This window comes from Lingula anatina, chromosome 3 (assembly GCF_051362555.1).
Source record: "Lingula anatina isolate TDL-2025a chromosome 3, LinAna3.0, whole genome shotgun sequence".
NCBI lineage: Eukaryota > Metazoa > Brachiopoda > Lingulata > Lingulida > Lingulidae > Lingula > Lingula anatina.
The window spans coordinates 15,642,342-15,663,914 of record NC_141769.1 but is presented as its reverse complement, the minus strand read 5'-3'; the positions used below and the strand labels follow the sequence as shown (position 1 = coordinate 15,663,914).

General features: G+C 37.3%; 2 protein-coding genes across 2 annotated transcripts; both read right to left on the bottom strand.

The window, feature by feature from the left end:
* Positions 1 to 1,944: 1,944 nt before the first annotated feature.
* On the bottom strand, positions 1,945 to 7,896 carry LOC106176062 (uncharacterized). The gene is made up of 2 exons (XM_013558277.2): positions 7,232 to 7,896; positions 1,945 to 2,834 (listed from the first exon to the last, which is right to left on the bottom strand). The coding sequence occupies exons 1-2, from the start codon at positions 7,232 to 7,234 to the stop codon at positions 2,247 to 2,249; spliced, it is 591 nt and encodes a 196-aa protein (XP_013413731.2). The 5' UTR covers positions 7,235 to 7,896; the 3' UTR covers positions 1,945 to 2,246.
* A 6,867-nt stretch (positions 7,897 to 14,763) lies between these two features.
* On the bottom strand, positions 14,764 to 21,563 carry LOC106176077 (kelch-like protein 20). Its single transcript, XM_013558298.2, has 9 exons — positions 21,406 to 21,563; positions 20,250 to 20,784; positions 19,504 to 19,662; positions 18,939 to 19,149; positions 18,511 to 18,694; positions 18,110 to 18,253; positions 17,723 to 17,856; positions 17,097 to 17,305; positions 14,764 to 16,497 (listed from the first exon to the last, which is right to left on the bottom strand). The coding sequence occupies exons 2-9, from the start codon at positions 20,769 to 20,771 to the stop codon at positions 16,306 to 16,308; spliced, it is 1,755 nt and encodes a 584-aa protein (XP_013413752.1). The 5' UTR covers positions 20,772 to 20,784; positions 21,406 to 21,563; the 3' UTR covers positions 14,764 to 16,305.
* Positions 21,564 to 21,573: the final 10 nt, after the last annotated feature.

Genomic DNA, 21,573 nt, shown 5'->3' with positions numbered 1-21,573 from the left:
AATCAGTCTGTAAGTTGTGTAGTCGCTGAAGAGAAGTTAATAACTGTATGAATATTGGAGCCTTAATTAACATGTTTTAATAACCACTTGAATAAAGTAAAAAAATAATTTTCTGTGTATATTAAAAATCACTGTATCTAGACGCAAGACGCAAAAAAAAAAAAATCATTTTAGTCATATCCCAAATAATACCAGGCATAACAATAAAAATTGTGCGCCTCATACTCGTACACTTACATGTCTGTACAAAAAAACCCAAAACAGCGAAATCCGCGTTTTCACAGTATGTACATCTGCAGTGCGTGTTTTACACGTTTCTAAAACAGATTTCGCTTTAAGGGAGGGATGTAGGTTGGCGATTTTATCTTAAAAATAACGATCTTAGCTTTTTTTTATTCCTGTTACATTCATTTAATGTACCTTCAAAACATATAATAATGCTCGAAACACGGCTCCAAGTTCATCGTGTGACTTAATATTGGGATTTTTTTAGACAAAAACATCATTTTCAGTTGCTTGTTTTTCTCAGGCACCTGGACAGCTATAAACATGCTTTTAATGGTATTATAACACTTGAACAAAGTACCACAAAAGGGGTTCGGGGATTTTTCTTTAAGGACTTATGGTTGATTTTATCTATAAAAACTTGAAATTACATCAAACTATTAAGGAATTGTCACTTTCAGAGTCAATAAAATGGAAAAGAGAAAATCAATAAAAAAATTATCTGGTGCATACTTTTCTTAATAAGCATGGTGAATTTGGTCTCCCTCAGGTGTACAGGTAGACAGTTATAGCTCGAACCGCTAACGGTATCTCGTCAATCTTGAAAGCGCAGAAAACGAGCAAAAATCCTTTCAGAGAGGTTAATTGCCCAAAACAGCAAATTAAATTGTTGACAGCTTTACCGATATCGTACTGACGATTGCAAAGATGGGTCCTCTATAGCTCATTGAAATTAGCTTGTTTGCATGCATTTGGATGTCAGAAAATCTATTTTTTTTATTAATCTCACCTCCTGTTAGTAACTTCAAGGGGTTACCGCTAGCACTGTCAAATCAGGGCATTTAACTGTTAATGATGCACAAACTAATAATTGCAGATAAGCCGAAATTAGTATGAAATGTTAGCAGACTAGAGCTTGATGTCAATATTCCTGACTCTTGCGTTGACTGCGTGACAGGGCTAGAGGCTAATCTCACCGTCGTAGAACCAAGTAATCACAAGTTGTCAAGTTTAAAATTTGATTAACACGCGCCTCGATGCTAGGCAGATGGCCCAAGTTGGATAGATTTATAAAATCTAACGACTACATAGAGCTGTTGTCGAAGATTGAACGATAATATGACGGTTGTTGTCACAGGTAGCAAGCAGCGGAATGTTTCTTTTTTTTTTCGTATCTCAAAATGTTAACAAAAAAAAATCGAAAGAGCACGTATAAAAACAAGCAATTCAAAGGTAAACGCGTATTTCGAGCAAATCCAATGTGTTGGAAAAGATTCTCTTTAGCACTGATCACAATCAAGAGCGACTATCAAAACAGCTTAAGCGGAACAATGGGCCGATCGCTATTTATGACAAAGGGAGTATGACGCATCCCTGTTCTAATGTTACTCGAGTCGTGCTGATGCTGCTAATGTCTGCCCACCGAGTTTACCCATGGCGGGGCATACACCAGGGCACCGGTGCCGATAAGTGCAGCATCAAAATCCTCAGAAAAACATTTTTTGTTCAAAATGTAATAATGTTAAACATTAGACAGATACGAGTAATTAACCAATAATTAGACATAAAAACCCCAAAATGGGTGATTTTTAGCCCCATTTGGGTACATCAATCCCTTAAGCTTTGGCCAGGCTTCTTTGGCGCCAATTTTGCACACATGAGAAAGATGTGCAGCAAGTTCGATTGAAATAAACTATGAAATAAACTCCAATCTAAAGGCACCAGAGTAATTTATTTCTTCATTTGTAATGTGTTGTTGCAAAAGTAACATGTATACCAAGGCAGTGTTTGCCAAGCTGAACAGGTGTCAGATATAAAATATTTAGAGCTATTTACCATGCTTTGTTCAAAGTGCCAGACATAGCAAATGAACGTTAATTGAACTGGTAGAATGAAGTCAAACAAATATGCGATTCCAAGTCAAGTTAAACTGGCGGCGACTTATTCTACACGAGGTACAGTCCTTTTAAAATATACGGTCTGCGTCTCCGCACATGGGCATAACTTAAATTAGAGACCTATTAACCCCAGCGGAATGTTGGTTTAGCACCAGTTCCAGCATTCCCTTGCTTAGACCCAGATGTGTCAGAACCAAAATATCCAGGGGCACCAAGAGGTTGCCAGAAATTTGATTTCTTCGTCATCCTGTTTTCACCGAGTTGGTTTTCTTGAAATCCCTCGTGCTGCCTGAAGGTAGACATGGCTCCTAACATGGCCGCCGTCGCTGGGTCATGGAAATAATTAGTCACCACGTTGCAGAGTAATAACGAAGACGCTGGTTCGAACTGACAGAATCTGAGAAGGCCCTGCCAGAGCGTAGGTGGCGGATTTTGGTTAATGGTGATTTTTTCCTCTTCAAGAAATTCATCATCGCTGTCTGTCGGGCCACCCAAGGGCTGACGCTTCGAAAACAGTCGGTTAAATCTTTGGCGTAGAGGCAACCGACCAGGGGCTGAATTGGGTGTCTGTATTTCTAGAAGCTGACTCAAAGCTTTTGGCCCGTTTTTGTTCTCTGTGACGCCATCCGTGTATCCTATCCAATGTCCAGTTACAGTGGCACACATGACGACGAAGGTGTACACGAAAACGCAGCCGACGCGCTGTGTGTCCTAAAAAATATAACATGTTTAAATGTTTTTCAGGATGTGAGAACTTAAACATCATTCAAAAGAGATTAATTGAAATCTCACGTACTATTTGTCTCATTACTACATGGATACGTAGTTCTTTTTCAGCCATGTGACAGTAATTGGCTTGATAGCAAATGAGTGGACGGGATCCAATACACTCGAGGCGTTACGTTTTAACTCAGAGAATCTCAAACTATTATTGGAACTTGAAGAGGAGTTTACGACCAAGAGAAGGAGAATGATAAAAACCTAACAATGAGGATATGAACGCAGTTACTACTGGTAGTAAGACAGTTCTTGAATAACATTTTCTCCTCCAGTAGCGTCCCAGAGGAAATCTATAGAAAGTTGGCATATTAAGTTTAGCGTCCATTTTTTCTTTCTGAATATCCATTTGCTAAATATCGATCATTTTCTAATCATTTCCTGAGTTTTTTGTATAAATTAATGCACAAACTGTACATGAATACAGCAGCTGTAATGGCGTAATGTAACGGCAAGAATATCTGGCTTGACTGAGATGTTAGCTTCTTCGCGACCACTGATCAAGACAAACGAATCCACTAATATCACTTGACCCAAATCATATCAAACCTTAAGTTTATAAGCCTCAAATACCACGTTAAAAGAGTTGCCCAACCTTCCAAGACAAATTTAAAAAAAAACCCATGTGTTAAATTTGGCTTCTACTACACTGTACCCAGTACGTGCTTGAAAGTTGTCGAAATATTTATATCTAAAATTACAAAATCATAAAAAAGAAACAACAATAATAATCCGTCTCTCACTTTTTGTGCTTGAAAATCATCATAACTAAACGGAACACACCAAGAGAATAAGAAAAGAGAGAACCATTAAAGAAACATTATGAAGCACAAAACTGATAATACATCACAATTTGCAGTAAGTATCGAATAACGTGGTGCCAATTCAATTACCAGGATCTGATGTAAATTAGCCTCTTTGTTAGTAGTGTAAAAATATCTCCTCTATTCCTGCGCATCCCTTAAATAGTTAGTCACGTAAAAAGATGCATCTTCTCTATAATGCACATCGTAGAATAGCTTTAATTGTTTTACTGCCACATTTTATTTAAACACTTCACGGATCTGCTCAGTATTTTTGTCACTGTTTATCGACTACCATTTTTCTCTTTTTTTATTAAAGAAGAAGCCTATCTATTACTGAATAGATATTATTCACCATGGCTCAGGGGCGGATCCAGGATAACGGTAAGACAGGGGCCTTTCAATGAACAAAACGTACAATTTTGCGTATTACTTAGAACATAAAACCATGGACCTAATGAGAGACCTTCTCTCATTAGGTCCATGATAAAACTTTTTTTGTGAATTTTGCTTATTTTGAAGCATATGAAACAAACTCATGAACGAGACAGGAGTCGGGTTAGAAGTCTGGGGGTTCAGGGAGGTATTCAAGTACATAGGCCGAGTGTGTAAAAAGAGAGTTATTGGCTCGGGAGTCGTCCGTAGAAGAGAATATATTTAATGGATGACTTTCATGTGAATAAACCAAGCTAACATGGGGCACGAGTTTTAGACAATAAAATAGACTGATAAATGCATGAATGAATGCGTGAATGATGAATGATGAAGTCGGAGAGGGAGGAAGGTGTCAGCCGGCTTTATGAAGCACTTTTCGGTCGACAAGTCACCTACATCGGCTGCGAGTTTATGAGATGGTGGTGGTATAAGATCCATACAATTTCAGCAGTGAGAGTAATGGACACATACATGCCGAACAAAAAAGATATTTGGTATATCATCTTATTTTTACTTTCTTGGGCGAAATGTACAACGTTTGGTTATCATGTAAGGCATTATTTTAAGTCCTTGAAAACCAGCACCAAGGATCTTATGTACATCTTCCTGGGTACCCGAAGCCATATGCCTTTACAAATCCCTGGTAATCAAGGTTGCTAATATCGCTTGTTGTCAAACAGAAAAAAACCTACAGGTTCATTGTAAAAGGCATATGTTCACATTAGGTTAAGTCCTAAATTCTTTGTACATTTTAATCTTTTATGGAACCCACATATTTTCTTTAACAATAGAGATACCAATAAGTGTTTCGATACAAATTGAGAAAGTGTTTACTGTTGGCCATTACCGGTATGAAGAAATGTTGAAAACAATTTTTTGAAGACAATGTTGTCGAAGTAAGTGGCCTAATCATGACGTTTTGACAATAAAGAAAGTCCCTGTTACTATAATTTTAAAAAAGAGGTGTCAATATATTTTTATTCAAAGAAGGTAAGTAACTTGTAAACAAGTGCATATGCTACGAACGCGTAGGCCTGTAGTTAATAAAATCATTATCGATAATGATGACGCATATCGCAAATAAAAAGATTCTGTTGTTATACGGTGGCGACTGCTCTGGTCTCATTTGTCTTCAACCTGTAGTCACGGTTTCATGAAAAAAAAATGACGTCTTCTCTATAATGGGCTCTTATACAATTATTGATGGCCTATTCATGGAGTGACATACACGGAAGATGGCATGTTCTTTGTAACAAGGCTGATTTGAAAGTATACGATCCCTGAAAAAAATATGAAGACGTGGTCGTCTTACAGGGAATTATTTAGTCGGGGTTTTGGCAAACTCTGGAGAGAAGGTACAAAATATTGCAAAAAATACGATTAGCTTGGAATTAGATAACGTCTTCGAACGTCTTGATCAATTTACGTTTGTTTGAAACTAACTTAACTGTACGCCATTTAGATCTAAGCAATTTGCTGATGTACTCCTGTTAACAGTAATTAATCAAGAGGCACGCGGCTAAGCCAATGGAAGTCTTATGGGAGATAAAATCTCGGTAATTATCCATTTTAGAGATCAAATTCGTTTATTCTGTTAGCAAGGCAATCATTGCAAATACAGCTCAGTATTGCGTTACAGACATTTGCTTAATTTAAGGGGAAAGTGGAGAAGAGTCTCCGAAGTTCAGGTTTTTAAAAGAGATTTCAGAGATTGTTGGCAGTAGGCCTACCTTTATGCAAACTTTAATGATCAATTTGCATTGTACACACATAAGCTCTAGTAAAATTGAAGATATTTGCAGTGGTCCTAGAGTTGATTTTGTTAATATTATTAATATTCAATAATTGATGCTATTGTCTTATGCTACAGAATAAAAAAGCACCCAACACTTCTGGCTTATAAGCCACTTTATGTGCTGGTAAATCGTCCTTGCCATATAGCATACATTGTGCTTATACATTTTACAAGTTGTCTTAATTTCTTCACTTGCTATTTTCCAAAGAAATAATTCTATTAATTTGAAGACCAATATTATCTTTTTCTGTGATATCTTTTTTGTGTTTACAACAAGTGCGCTGAAATAAGAATCTTGCACATCATTTGAGCAAATCTGACAAACATTTCCATTAACGGGTGCGTTTGTTTATCTTCCAGTTTCAACATATAACAGTAAAACGTCCATAAGAATTGGACACAGTAAATGTTTTTCTTTTCTGCTTTTCATTCAAAAGTGAAACGTGTCACCAAAAAAACTTTTAATGTCTTAATTATCAACATATGATTGATTAATAATGTTACCCTAAGCATCACTAACTTCAGACTACCAATTTCATTTAAAATCTTCAGTGGAAATCTGCATCGCAATTCTGTTGCTTTAGAATATTTATTAGATCGTTCCAGAACCTAAAGATACGTAGATATGTACCATATTTAATTGGAAACCACACTGATTTACCTTAAAGGCTAACTTTAGGAGCAAAGATGTGGATAACGAGGTTGTAACTTTTTTGTCGCTAGGTGATACCTTTAAAAAGCTTCACGCAAATTTTTTCGCAATCATTATTAGCGAAGAATCCCCTAACACCCTACCCATACTACTATTCGGGCTACACAGTAACTCTACATTTTTTCTTTTGCTGTGCTGTTGTTTTGTTTGAGATCTTGCTTTGATTAAACCAAGTGTTCTTGTAGCAGACTCTGAGAGAAAATTGGATGTTTGTTGATTATCCTGAAATTCTGCGCTAATGGGAAACCCAGTTAAGGTGGCTTATTTTGCCGTTTCGACATTTCCTTACATGTTACGCTTCTTGAACAGAATCGATCGAGCCTTGAAAGTCTTTAAGGGGACTACATTCAACATTAATCGTGCACACCACTGTATAGCTTAATTTCATCATGTCTGTCAGTGTCCGTCAACAATCTTATTTCAACATGCGGATTTCCCCTAAGTAAATGAACGAAAATTATTGAAAAATGGTTAAAGACGCTTAATATCAATAAAAGGAACGATTAATTGTCAACAAGTTTTTTTTTTACCGAAAACTCTATTTCTCTGTTGGTTTCAAAAGCTACAGGAAACATTATACACTTACCATGACAACTTGACTGGACCCTAATTTGCGGACTGAGACTTTGGACAATGATCTCGGTTTCTCTTCACCTTGATCAACGCTAGTCACCTATTCAACAAGATTGTGACATCAATAATCGAACTTCGCCTTCCTTTTAACCTGGACTTCGTCTTGCTCTTAATCTTGAATTCGGATCATTTTATCCAATGTCCTAAAATCAGATATATTAGACAACAGTTGGAATCGTATCACGTGGGCGGATAAAAGTGGTCCCCGGTTTCTTCCTACACAGGTCAGACAATTTGGTGTATATTTTTACATAAACAACGATCTATTGCAATGTATGCCTCGTTGCGTTGGCTTCGTTTGGCGCAGAAATCGGATAGCGAAGATCACAGCCACTCCCGTCTGCCGCAGTGTTGGAAACGCAGTATGTTGTACTGCTCCTGATAAAGACGCCGATGAAGTTTTGCTCTTCTGATCACGTGCAGTGTGCAACTGTTTTAAGACCAAAATGTGCCCTGTTTTCCTATTAAAGAAACATCAACTTTATATTCCTATGGTTACCGAGCTGTACCTGTGCGCGGATAATTCTCCCTGTCGTTCTCTTGGGACTGTACTGATACTCGTGTCGAAGCTGAGTCTGTCAAGAACATCTATGTAATCGAAGCGGATTGTCGTCATCAAAGGCAAGGCGTATCTCATTAGCTTATTGAGATTGCCAGATAGTACCGTCATCGCGGCGAATGAAATGTCTGCTTTTAAAAGATTGCTGTGGATTTTTCGAGGTTATTATTAAGTTAATATTGTGGTATGGCTTCTTTTGGTGGTGTCTCTCACTTGATTGTAGTGTCATGGGATTACAATAATTCTGACCAACTGGGTAAATGTATATTTTTGAAGTGATTTCCAATATATAGGGCCAATTTAACACAAAATAGAGTGCAAGACAAGAAATTATTTTTCGATCATGCGTCACTTATATAATTTCGTGTTTCACCCTTTGCATTAGGTAATGATTCCCCTTTGCCAGTGCTTGATTTGGAGTTCATTTCTTTATTTCTACAAGGCCATTACTGATGTTGTTTATGCATTGGTTTGTTGCTTTACTTGTCGTGTCTGTGAGCAAGGGTGAATAAACCTACCTGTTCTCTCTCTATCGACACCATTAATCCAGTGTCTACTGAATGTCTTCTCACTATCTGCTTTATGGGGTCAAATTTGCTGGAAAAGACAAAAGAACCCCCCTCAACTAACTCCTGCTATAACTTATGGTAATAGGTATTGTTTTAGATAAAAAAACAAAACCAAAATAGACCGGACAAATGTATTAATGCCAATGTATATTATTCGCACTGGCAAAAAAGTTCATTTAACTCTTTGCTTATCTTATAACTTTGTTAAAGAAAACATAACGTCATTTCTTTCTGCCCTTTCACATACACGGCTTTTGATCGCATTTAACGGTACAAATCCACAAGAGTTGAATGAGCGTGATATGACCTTGACTTTGTATGGGGGCCCGTTCACACTGTCAATTCCCCTCACTTACTTCTTCCTGCTCGCTTCTGGCAATAAATTACATGTATTTTCATTTTTAATTTGTTATATTGTCGTCAATATCAAGAAAAACAATGAATCTACAGGAACTCGTCCTTGCCCTCGCCCTCTAATATATCTTTGCACTTTGTTTGTACGGCATAATATAATTCCTTGAAGCACGAAAAGCCAACCGAATCTCTGTTGGAGAGAAAGAGCTAGGTCAAAGCCCCTGATCTGTACAGAAACCAAGCGTAATGTTTTCCGGCAATAGTCGTATGATTAGAGATAGCGAACAGTATTAATGATGGCAATATACAGAATATAAACGCTTTTTTACGATTAAGCTGAATAACACCCAGCGGTATTTGATAAGTGTTAATTAATTGACCGGGCAGATTACGCCTATGATCGACTATCTGTTGCAGACAATGGCGCAATAGGGTTTGTTGCCCACCAATTATTTGCTGCTGTAACTTAAGCGTTCCCTTATTCAAGACCTTCCCTTATTTTCTGAATATTTCTTTACACAATAACTGGTTATGAATAGAGATATGGTCAAATTTGAATTCAATTCAATTTGAAATTACAATTACCTCATCATAGACCGAAGTCCCTCTAAACAACTCCAAATAAAATATAAAAGCCAACAAATTCCCCTTTTGCATTCATGTTTTACTTTTTTATGAGGCGAATTGATTAATGTCTTTCTTCCATGTACTTAAAAACAAAGGATAAGTGTCTTATAAAACAAAGGCACGTGTTTGAGTCATATAGAATTCTAGATGAATTAAATAATTGAATAGAAATTTTCTTTACATACAGAAACTAAATGACATGTCTAACAAAACGTTTTGTCGAGTTATACCTATGTTATTTAGTCTCTAAGTAAAGAATGCTTATATTTTATCAATATATAATATAAAGAAGAATGAAAAAAGTATCAAAATCTGGGAAATATTTTAAGGGACATGATATTTGTATATATAAAAACATATTTTGCTCTATATGCTACATGTATACTTCAAAACGTAGGCAAATGTACATTTTCAGGGGAATAATTCCTATTTCTGACCATTGTGTAAGAAGAATAGAAGTAATGCGCTGGTGCCCTTTATTAATTCTAGCAATGACAAGGTCTTGCAAACCAGTTTGAAGACAGCAGTATAAAAATTCTGTCATTTGTTCGACATTTCAACGGTGAGACTTTGGTACAGATTGATTGCGACCACAAGGGAGGTTGAACTCTCAAGACGGAAATACGTTGAGTATATTGATAATTTTGATATTTTGACTCTCTTACACACAAGACACTTAAAGGTAAACACCATGGGTTTGAAATCCCCCAAATGCTTATTTTCGCCACCCACAGCTTCTTATTAAACCTTACATACGCCTTAAAAACGATTTAAGCTCTCAAATATTTTTCTGGATTGTACCCGACGTTTATACTTCCATTACAACTTAGGAAGATGGTCGCCGGTTATAATGACTGGCCGGTCATTTTAAACTAAACCTTTATATAACCTTTATATAACTTTATTTAACAGTCGAATACTAGTGCAGAGAAGGATAGATAATTCATTCGTGAGCACCAGAAAGTTTCTTATTTCCCCGGGAAAATCCATTTTGTCCCCATGAAATATAGGTGATGAGCTTACTTACGCCCCGATTTTAACGCGCATTGAGAGGTTCAGCAAATCGGGCTGTAACTGTAAAGTTCAGTAAAGCCCCTTTTACACTGGACGGCGTCCTTTCTGCGTCCAGCAGTACGGCCCCATTTGAGAGTTAAAAAATTATAATACTTTACGTGCCGACAACTGGCCGATCATTGAGCATTCATTCTGATACAGAATCAATGCTCGTGCCTCCTTATTACGACCACAGCGATGCCAAATTTCATGGTCGCAGAAAGGACGCAGAAAGGACGCCGTCCAGTGTAAAGGGGGTATAACTGAGCTGTATTTTATGAGTTCATTTGAGACATAGAAAGCCAAGATACGTGTAGAGTCTAAGTTCAAATTTCATTTTAGTATACTATGTGTAAAAGAGACAAAAGCAGAATCACCTATCTTCTCAAAGTACCACGTCCTTGGGAGTAAAAAACACCCTTTGGACCAGGTCGATATAATAAAAGGTAAATGGGTCACCACACGTTATCATTACTGTAAGTAACATTTCTACATAAGTTTACATTGTTTATTAAAAGACAACTACATGTATATGGGAAGGGATTAGAAAAAAATTATCGATCAGTCGGCGCTTGGATCCATCATACTCTGCACCTGTATGGTGGATCGAAGGTTGGCGTGGGTAATCATGATACTGCCTAAAAAAATAGAAGGCTATGCACCAATAGTGACCATTCCCATAACCCTATCGTACTAGTTGGATCGATCTAACTCCTCGGGGATTGTCGCTTAATTGTATTCAGTTTATTTTCTGCTATGCCCCCTCGTAACTTTAAGAACTTGGATGAAGTCGGGTAAACATTGTGGTCCACGATGTTCAGGGGCGGATTTAGGGCGTCTTCTGGGACTTCCGGAAGACGGTCAGATTTTCAAGTTTACGTTGACGGGTATCTAATTTTTTCTGTCGGAAGACGGTCAAAAATTGGAAGACTGTCAGAAAATAACTTTGGATCCGCCCCTGATGTTGTTCATGTTGCTTTGCGAGGGGGCATGCCAGACTGCGCCTTACATTGTCTGCGCCTTGGCGAGAATCCCCGCTGAGAACGATCGATCCTGCTAGTACGATAGGGTTATGGGAACGCAGTCATATCTATCTAAATGCCAGTTCCGAAGAATTTCTGACGTAAAACTGGAGGATTTGCTTTCGGTGTTTCCATCCATTTCCTGGTTCTGTTGACGTACCTTCAAAATTGGATAAGTGGGTAACTTTCCGCTTCGATATTCAATGTGAACTTTGATTTATTACTTGATAGTATTGGGTTTCTCCTCTAACTCGTCATCGAAAACAAAACCTCCAGATCGAGTTCATTATTGGCATTTAGTTAATGGTGGATTATTAGTGCAAGCGTTTTCCTTCTATTGTCAGAATTTACTGTACACCTCGTTGCCGCTCCTTCTATCTGAATATTCCCATTCCCGCACAGAATAGCGGAGTAATGTAACACAAAATCGAAAATGACGAGTATCTGATAATCGATGTTCTCCCACGCAAAGAAAAAAAAACTTGGCCATGTACTGTGATGATACTACAAAGAGGCTATTATATTACCCGTACTTTTGAGATAGGGGTTAAGACAGAACGGTGTTAGGAAGTGATAAGTGTTACAATGTTTTGGTCAGACATGTGCCAATCTAATATGCGTGGTTGAAGAACTATTGTTAAAAACAAAATTGGCAACTTTTGTGGCTATGAATGGATTATTATTGAGAAATTGCTGTAGACGTTTTTCTATAGGACTATTGTTAAAACAAAATTGACAACTTTTGCTACTCTGAATTGTTCATTATTGTGGAATTGCTACAGACCGTAGTTGAGGGAAGATGCGCGACACCATTCTTTTTTTTTTTTTTTTTTTTTTTTTGTAATTTGAAATTGCGAACTCTGTACTACTCTTTTCTAAGTGAATGATATCTACAACCCATCCAAAGAACAGCACCCTAGAACACTAACGTCCGTAAAAAGGTCTTCTCGTGGCAATCACTGGCGCTATAGTAAAATAATTATTGGCAATAATTGATTCAAAGCGAAAGGATCATTAATACCTTTGCCCTTATCTTGACAACGTGGAGTTATTGTTGTATAAGAAAAGCTGCCGGCTTGCTGCACAAGTGAGTGCCGTTAATCTACGAGGACGCACGCGGTATACAAGCACCCGGTATCTGTAAGACGTGCATGTAACGATTTCCCCCTTATGACTGATGAGGACACTGATTTACTTTATTGGAGCAAACGTTATTAGTGCAAACTGTAAGAGATAACCCCCTTGAGACGTATGGCAGATGGATGGATCGACGAATGGAACGTGTCTTAAGTATATCATTGCCAACTTTGTGAAACAATCCACACAGACTTCAGTTGTTTATTAGCAAATGCCTTCAAGGTATAAGGTATATGGTCAAACAAAGTTGAGAGAAATGATACCCGAAGATCTCTGATATTTGCAGGACATCACATTTGAATACCGGGTTTAATAGCTCTCGGCCTTTAAACTAAAATCGTTGGCGGAGGGAAGACACCCCCATCACCTTTTTACAAAACCAAACGGAAGGTTTATGACAATACAATAGAACGACGAAAACGCCAGTGCAGTGTGCTGTGAAATATTCTAAACTCTAAGATATCTTAGGAAATTTTCTCTGAGGACACATGAAACACGAGGGACACATGTATTGTGATAGGGAGGATTGTCTAGTGTAGTTTTCAAGTACAATCACTTTGTTTTTTTTTTTATTATTATTTTTTGTATGTATTTTTTTCTAGCTGTCTTGTTTCGCCAGACATCACAGAGGAACCCAAGTAACCTTAGGTTACGTTTTTATTAGCGACAGAAGTCAAGTCTTCTGAGAAAAATAACAACTTCACTTTCATAACCAAGTTATTACGTTTTCGATCGAGAGGGTTAAGCCAAAGGTTAGAAATACAAAGCAGTCGAGCAATATTTAGACAGTATATATATATATATATATATATATATATATATATATATATATATATATATATATATATATATTGAAAGTAACATAGTAAAATACTACTGAATACTGTTTTGTTTTGTACTTTTCTTCTTTTATACGTTTAACAGCGCTTTTGTGCTGGACAATTCTCAAAATAAGTGCAGTGTTTAATTTTTGAACGTCTGTCAACACCATTTAGTTTACCTTACCGCTACCCCCCCCCCCCCCCCATCCCCACCCCAGTATATTTCATCGGCGGTCCAGTTGCGGCCAGAGGGAATACAGGATACCAGAGATACCGCCGACAAATCATATTGCTTTTTTTAATAGAAAAAAAACCTGCGTTATTTTGTTGCAATCATTATTAATAAAATTCAATGTAAAGAACTGCACCCTATCTTCCGGTTACATATTTCGACACAATATATAACAGACCGTGCCCCCGATTCGTACCGGGGTATGCTTGACAAAAGCACATGTAGTAACTGTATTCTTCTAGTTGGCAAAAACTTTTTATCAAAGGTATGACTTATCTGTGGTCATTTTTCACATTGGAAAGTGAGGACTTACATGTCGCTTATCACTGATTTTGTTTGTGTGTGTGTGTGTGTGTGTGTGTGTGTGTGAGAGAGAGAGAGAGAGAGAGAGAGAGAGAGAGAGAGGTTGTTTTTCTGACCACTCGATTTATTTCCGGCATACACAAGTTTATTATTCTCTGGCGCGGTTTCTGTGACGCAGGTCAGTAGGCCATAGAAGGGGCTATTATTCACACATATCTATTTCCCCGTAGACGGAAAGCTTTTCCTAGCGGCGTCCATCGTCACGTTTTTCTACAGGAAAAATTGTAATTCGGCTGTTGGGGGCGGGCATCATTTCAATTCCATGATGTTTTCCAGTTTTCTTCGTGTTGCCTCCGATTCTTAACATGCATATGTTACAACGGTATTTCAATCAAGACCAGCCACGTGTCAGATAGATGTAAAACTACATACTTGGGCTGGTTGAGGCGCAGCTTTTAATAATGTTATTCTTCAAAGACATATTCAACCCCCTCCCTCCCTATAACTTGTGAAACTATGTGGAGGATCCCTTCCATCTACGAAAAGTCGATACACCCATGTCATTGCTCTAAATTATGTCATTATTTTCAGTAGTTATTTTACATATTTCCAACGTTTTCAAAGGCACCACGTCTCATAGTGCCATTGGTATTTCATAAATCTAATATAGCCCATAATAGCTGACAGCAATTTTTTTTCTGTGTAGACAAATAACAGTAGATATAAAACCAGAAAGACAGATTTTAACTACATATAGGACTAATCAAATAGTCTTATAATATAAATACAATAAACAACAGACACGCAGAAAGGATGTACGATTATTTACATTATGTAATTATTATTATTTACAACATATCTACAAATGGTTTTCGTAAAAGAACCGACAGCTGAAGAAGTTCATCCAAACCCGTGATCATATGAAGTTTCAATAGATTCACTTTAAGGAGACAGATGGGTGCACTAACGTCATCTTTCATAGCATCTTAGAACAATTTTACAGTATTATTCAGGTATCTAAAGGAGATTGGGTGGGTGGGGGGGGTGGGGGGGGGGCATTCCTCCTTTTTCAAAACAAAAATGGTAGCTTTAATTCCCATAGCGAAAAGTTCACCATAATCATCACCATCTAGGCCTCACAGAAATACAACTAAATGCCTCAATTAAATAAGATTTGTGAAACGTTTTCAGCAGAGGAGGGGTGGGGATTTTAAAAAAATCCTTATTTTCTATCTGAATATAAAAAAACCTCAGCATCTATATATCAATAATTTTTGGCATGATAAAAGGAAACCCTCACTTGTGGACCAACTCTTATTACACTTTACAGCACCAGCACCATGGACCATATAAAGGGGGTGATATCAAAACTGTTATAATTGAAATATTTTCATTCATCTTTAAGCAGGGGATCTTCAGTTCTAGTCACACTTTTGAGCTGTAACTGTTTGTAAGCACCTGCTTGACTGTTCAATAATCAATCGGTTACACAATTTGTTCATTAACAGACTAGTTTTCTCTGATACTTCCCCTTGAACTGCACATTTGCCCTTCACACATGACTAATAATTATTACAATGACGACAATAAGTTAATTATATATGAAAACGCTGCCAAATTGCACCTCTATATGGCAAGCAGTTCCATTCAGCCTGTTTATCTATTGCTATACATATTCTTTAGTACCCCTTATATAAAGCATTACTTGTCAATAAATGGTATTATACCACATGCATTGCTTTCTACATAAACACAGCATCATACAGCTCAGTTCTGGCTAAGGCATATCTGGGGTGTGAGTACTGGATCTACTGCAGAATAAATTCTTGCAAAATTAGTTTCAAGTATGAATAATTTAGAAAAAACAATCTTGCTGGTAAAAAAAATAATAATAATAAAAAGACTGTGCAAAATAAAATAGTTATGTTGAAAATTATCCCAGTGAGACAGTAGAAACTTAAGGTAATCTCAAAACAAAAAAAAAAAATCATCAGTTCACACAATAAATGACATTTCAGATAGATTTTGTCATATTTTCTGGGCTATAAACAAAATGCCTTCTTGCCTGTTCACCTGTGTGATCCCGTCCTGATGGAGATGAATGACACTTCATGACAATCTAATTGTGAGTACATAAAACCTGTCCACCTTATGCTTAATGGGTGGTATAACATATAAGATATGAGAATACTTCTGACAGGTTGTTTCAACCCTGTGTTCAGTTCTGTCTGAAAAGGTAATGGCACTACACATACCATTTTCCCAGTAGAAACGTTATCTTGATAGACTGCTTGTCAACCAAGGTCAGAAACTACCCATTGCTAGAGCTATCAAACAGTTTCAATAGTTGTCACCATAGGTGAGCTTCATGCTGCGGCATTTTGACCACACCCACACCCCCTCCCAGTCTACGATAGTTCATGCCTCCGTAGAGCTTCCAGCAATTCTGTTCAGGATCATACACTTCTATGGTCTTCAGATAGGTGGTGCCATCAAACCCACCAATGGCCATTAGCATTCCATTTACGACTGCCAAACCAACCTGAAATGCAAAATAACATATTATATTAAATAAATTTAAATAAAAGAAAGAAAGAAATGAGCTGTACATTTTAATTTGTGTTCTCCATTCTGAAGCAATAAATTCCATAGTATATGTCATCAATTACATGAGCTATATTAAAAACTGGAAATTGAGTTCGTGAACTTCTACATAGTATACCAAGACTTCCACAGCTTATCTGCAGCATAAAGTTTATGAAAATAGCAAGATGTTGAAATGAGATGACAATAAAGTTAAGGACCTTCTTTTTGTAAAAATGTAAAATTTCTGTGGACCTATTCTTCATTCAATTGATGTCTTTTTGTCTGTCAACTTAATTGAGATAATACAACTATGTTGTATAATATCAACAGACAAGTTATTAATGCTTAACTCTAGATTATGAATGTCCTGCTTTTTTCCCTTATTTTTTAACATACAACTCCCTTTCATTTAATGCAACCTAACAATTTAAGAAATTCCCCAATTATAAATACATGTAACTTAAACTGCTTTAAAACCCTAGCTACACAGGCTGTTATCCACACGTCAAAAGATAAAAGTTTTCTACACATATATCTTTACTACAAAACACCTACCCCACTTCTCCTAGAGGTCATAGCTACCACTGGCTGCCATGTATTGGTCTGTGGGTTGTATCTCTCTACACTGCTCAGCTCAGTGGTGTCATCTCTCCCACCTACAGCATACATCATGTTGTTATACACAGCAACCCCCAGGTGCTTCCTCCGTGTGTTCATTGGAGACACTGGGGTCCAGCGGTTGGTCCGAGGGTCATATCTCTCAACTGAAATAGTTATTTGATTTTATGTTGATGATTGTGTATGGCATGAAATGTGCAGCCATTCTGCAAATTTTTTGGTCACTTTATTTTAGGTTTCTTACTTATATTAAGCTAAATATTGCTTAATGACTTTGTTCAATGTCAAAAAGATTCAAACTAAAACTTATGATCTTACAATCGCAAACAGATAACTGTGAATAATTAGGTTCTGACTTCTCAGCAAGTTGTTGTTGAACTTTATTTTATGACAATCTTCAAACCTTTTAGACTACATAATCGACAAGAATGTAAATTATCTGCTGTATATATTTTTATCATATAATACCAGAGCGGCTGTTATTCACTCTCCTCTTGTCCCTCAACTCTCACATTATACAACTGACCTCTAATATTCACTATCTCAACCTTTAATTCCCTCACCTGTATTCAGTGGTGAAGATCCGTCACTTCCTCCAACAGCATATAGATATCCTGCCAGCACAGCCACTCCCACCCCCAGTCTCCTGGTGCTCATGGGGGCAACCTTCACCCAGCGATTGGTCTGAGGATCATATCTGAAAATACAGCATTTAACATTTACTTTCATGTTTAGGCATATCAGGGGCCTCAACTTTCAACTTTCTCTAACCTTAAACAGGAACTGTAACAAAAAAACTCCAAATTTACTTTTAAAGACAATATTTATCTCTCTTTCCATAAAATTCCCACATGTTTAAAGCAAAACACAGTAATTAATTGGTCAATTAAAAAAAAAAAAAAGCTCCTCAAACTTTACATTAGCTCAAAGAAAGATCAGTATCAACGCACCTCTCCACGAAATTCAGACATGAAACTCCATCTTGCCCTCCTACGGCATACATGAAGTCGCCAAGAACAGCCACGCCCACACTGGTACGACATGAACTGGTGGGAGCTACATCACTGGACCACTGATTGGTCTGAGGATCATATCTGAAGGGAAAACACCAGTGAAGGTTGGTCAATTACAAATAGTAACTGATCACTTACTTAACAAATTATTAACATTTAATCCTTTATGTAGAAAACTGAGATGCAAGAGAAATTTAAAAACCTGTTAATGTGCATAATTACAGAGAATTGCATTCCCCCCTCTTAAAAACTCATGCTACTTTTAACCCGTGGACAAGTAAAATTTTGTTGAAATAAATACAAGTTTTGTTACACATAAAAAGAGCACCAATTCCTACCTCTCAATGCTGTTTAAATAAGACTGTCCATCGTGTCCCCCTACAGCATACAGCAGGCCATTCAGCACTGCCACACCCACACCACAGCGCCGCTTACTCATGGGCGCCACCATGCGCCACTCATTGGTCTGTGGGTCGTACCTCTCCACACTGGATATGGCGTCTCCACTACACCAGCCACCCACTGAGACACAAAGAATAGACAATTATAAATAAATTTCTCAAACCAAAAGAAAAGTCACAATTATGTGTTTCAAAGAATATAATTGTTATTTTTTGGGGGGCTTATAATCCAAAAGGAAAACCCTGCTCTTGATACCATTTCATTTTTGTGACACCAAATTTAAAGCATACTCCCTGCCCTGAGATGAGAAAACTAGTTATAAAACATCAAAACATCAAAAGACACTTTATTTGGCTCTATCTACCTGCAAATAACACCTCTCCACATCTTATTGGTTTCCGTGGTCGTGTTCTTGGTCCCTGCATCAGAGGGCGCTCCTGTGGCAATAGCAGATAATTCTTAGCTTCGTCTACCAAATCTCTACAGGCCTCGTCGCTTTTTATTAAAAGATCAGAGCCCACAGTGCCGACTAAAAACTTTGGACTCATCAGTGGCAGCCTCACATGCTGTACTACCTGAAAGCATAATAGAACATACAGAACTAAAAAAAAAGCTGTCAAAAATTTTAAAAAATTCTATGAACTATATCTCAACTTTATGAAAAGTTTTTTTTTTAAATAAAACTTTAACAAACACATTTCTGTAGTAGAAAGGAGCAGCAATTCATCCACAACTGGAATGTCTGGCAAGGACAAATCAACAGATTCATGTTTGTTCACTAATAAATGCACTTGATTAAATAAATGAACAAGCAAATTAAAAAAAAAAATTCCTAACATCAGATTTTTTTTCTTTTTGTATCCCAATAACATTATACGTTAGAGTTCCCAACATAAAGATATACAATTTGTCTGTATGAGATGACATACTGTAGGCAGGTTTCCCTTCCTCTCCTGTATATTATGTTTGACCCAACCCATCACAGCACTGTACACCTGCTCCTCACTGCGCACATTGAGCTCATCACTTGAGATTATATCCACAAGCTGATTCAGGGGAAGAAGGAGAAATTCTTCACTTTCCATCACCTGTAAGAAAAAGGTCAATTTCCTTAAAATTTGCAATAAGAACAAAACATGTTAATATGGGTTTGAATACAAGATGTTTTGAGAGATGCTTATTCTCAACTTGTATTCAGCAAGAAAACTTTCATGTTGGGACAACGTACCTGAAATCAATTATTTCTGTTATCAGCTTAAAAGCCCAGTTATTTACAACAATTTTCAAGGAAACAATTGTGCAATATCTTCATTGATATTCTGTCAAATGTTAACAACAACTCAAAGACACCTTGTTTCAATTTTGCTCTGAATCCCAAGTCCAGTAGAAGACAAATAGCAGAGAATCACATTTTCTGATTGAATACTCCTTTTTAGTAGCAAGATTATAGTATCTAAATTGTTAAGTAGGTTAAAAAGGGTGAGAGGTGGGTACTGAGAGTTAGGGAAGATTTTGCAATTAACTAGCAAGTGTGTGCATGTATGTTAATGTGTGTGCATGCTGACATGGGCACGAGCATACGAGTGTTTTTGAGTGGTCAAGTAAGAGGAGAGATATCTAACTTTACTCAGTACCACTCTTAGTAAGCGTTCACAAAGATATCAAGTGAACAAACCTCTTGAAAATTATGCTGTGTAAACTTGTCTGCTATTCTTAAAAGGTCCCTGCAGGCATGTGTATCAGCAAAAGCCCTGATCCCTAGACAGTTTGATGGGTCTAACTGCCTTTTGAGAAATTCACAACACACATCCTGAATCTCAGCAAGCTGTAACAGACATGCTGCTGGTAGCAGTGTCTGAACATTGCTCTCTTCAACAGTTATACTGGATGTGTAGCAGAAATCGACTAGCATTTCCATGGCATTTTCATCAATGTCTCTTATGGTGACCTCCGTCTGACGGCTCTCAGCCAGCTCTCCTGTGAACATGGCATGAAAGTATGGACTGCACGCAGAGAGCACCACTCTGTGTGCAAAGATCTTTCTCTGTCCAACAATAATAACTACATCACAGAGTTCTCGGTGCTTACGAAGCACATTTATGGCTTCCAGTGTGTGGCGTGGATGCTTGTCTGACGTATATGGCATCCTTGCAGGCGATGGCGGCCTGTCCACCTCCATCTTGGTGAGGGACTGCATTGAAAGCAGTTTTCTGAAACAGAAATGATGGTGTTTGTTCACAGATATATAATTCACAGATATATGTTGATATATTTCAAAATTTATAAGTTAGCAGATCAATTTGAATTATTATAAGCATTATGAATGTTATTTAATTTGAATTATTACAGTAACCAGTACCTGAAAGCACCCCCCCCCCTGCAAGTCATAGTTACTGTAGCAATCCATATAGATCACTCATTATTGTTGAGGTTATAATGTTGTCTCAAAGAAATTGAACTACCTGACCAGTATCTTTTACTTTTATGGAATAAATGACGTTTACACCTTTGAGTTTTATGAGACGGGGCTGCAGTTTGCCCCCCCCCCCCCCCTCCCCCAGCTTACGCACGCAAGTCTTTGGTTCTTTGACGCTTTTCTAGAATTAGGTCAGTGGCGACTTTCGTCAAAGTCTCTGCTATTCAAATAACTCAATTTTGCAATTTAATAACACCGAAAATCATCAAATTGGGGGCCATACTGTACCTGTGTATGCAGTACAAGTAATAGTCCCAGAAATTGCCATAATGTATCACAAACTTTCCGATCCACAACCTAAAATTAACTAGCGGTACACTAAATACAACACTATAATTATATCTGAATAACATACCTTTAACAAAATGGGAATTCCTTGCTATCAGATGTTTTTTTATTTTCCAAATGCCCTGTTTCACCTTCTTTCCCTGTGTAACTTTACAAGGGAACACATTAAACATGGGTGACTTCCGCTTTATATCGTTTGCGTCGGGTATTTCTATTGGACAATTTATTACCTTGT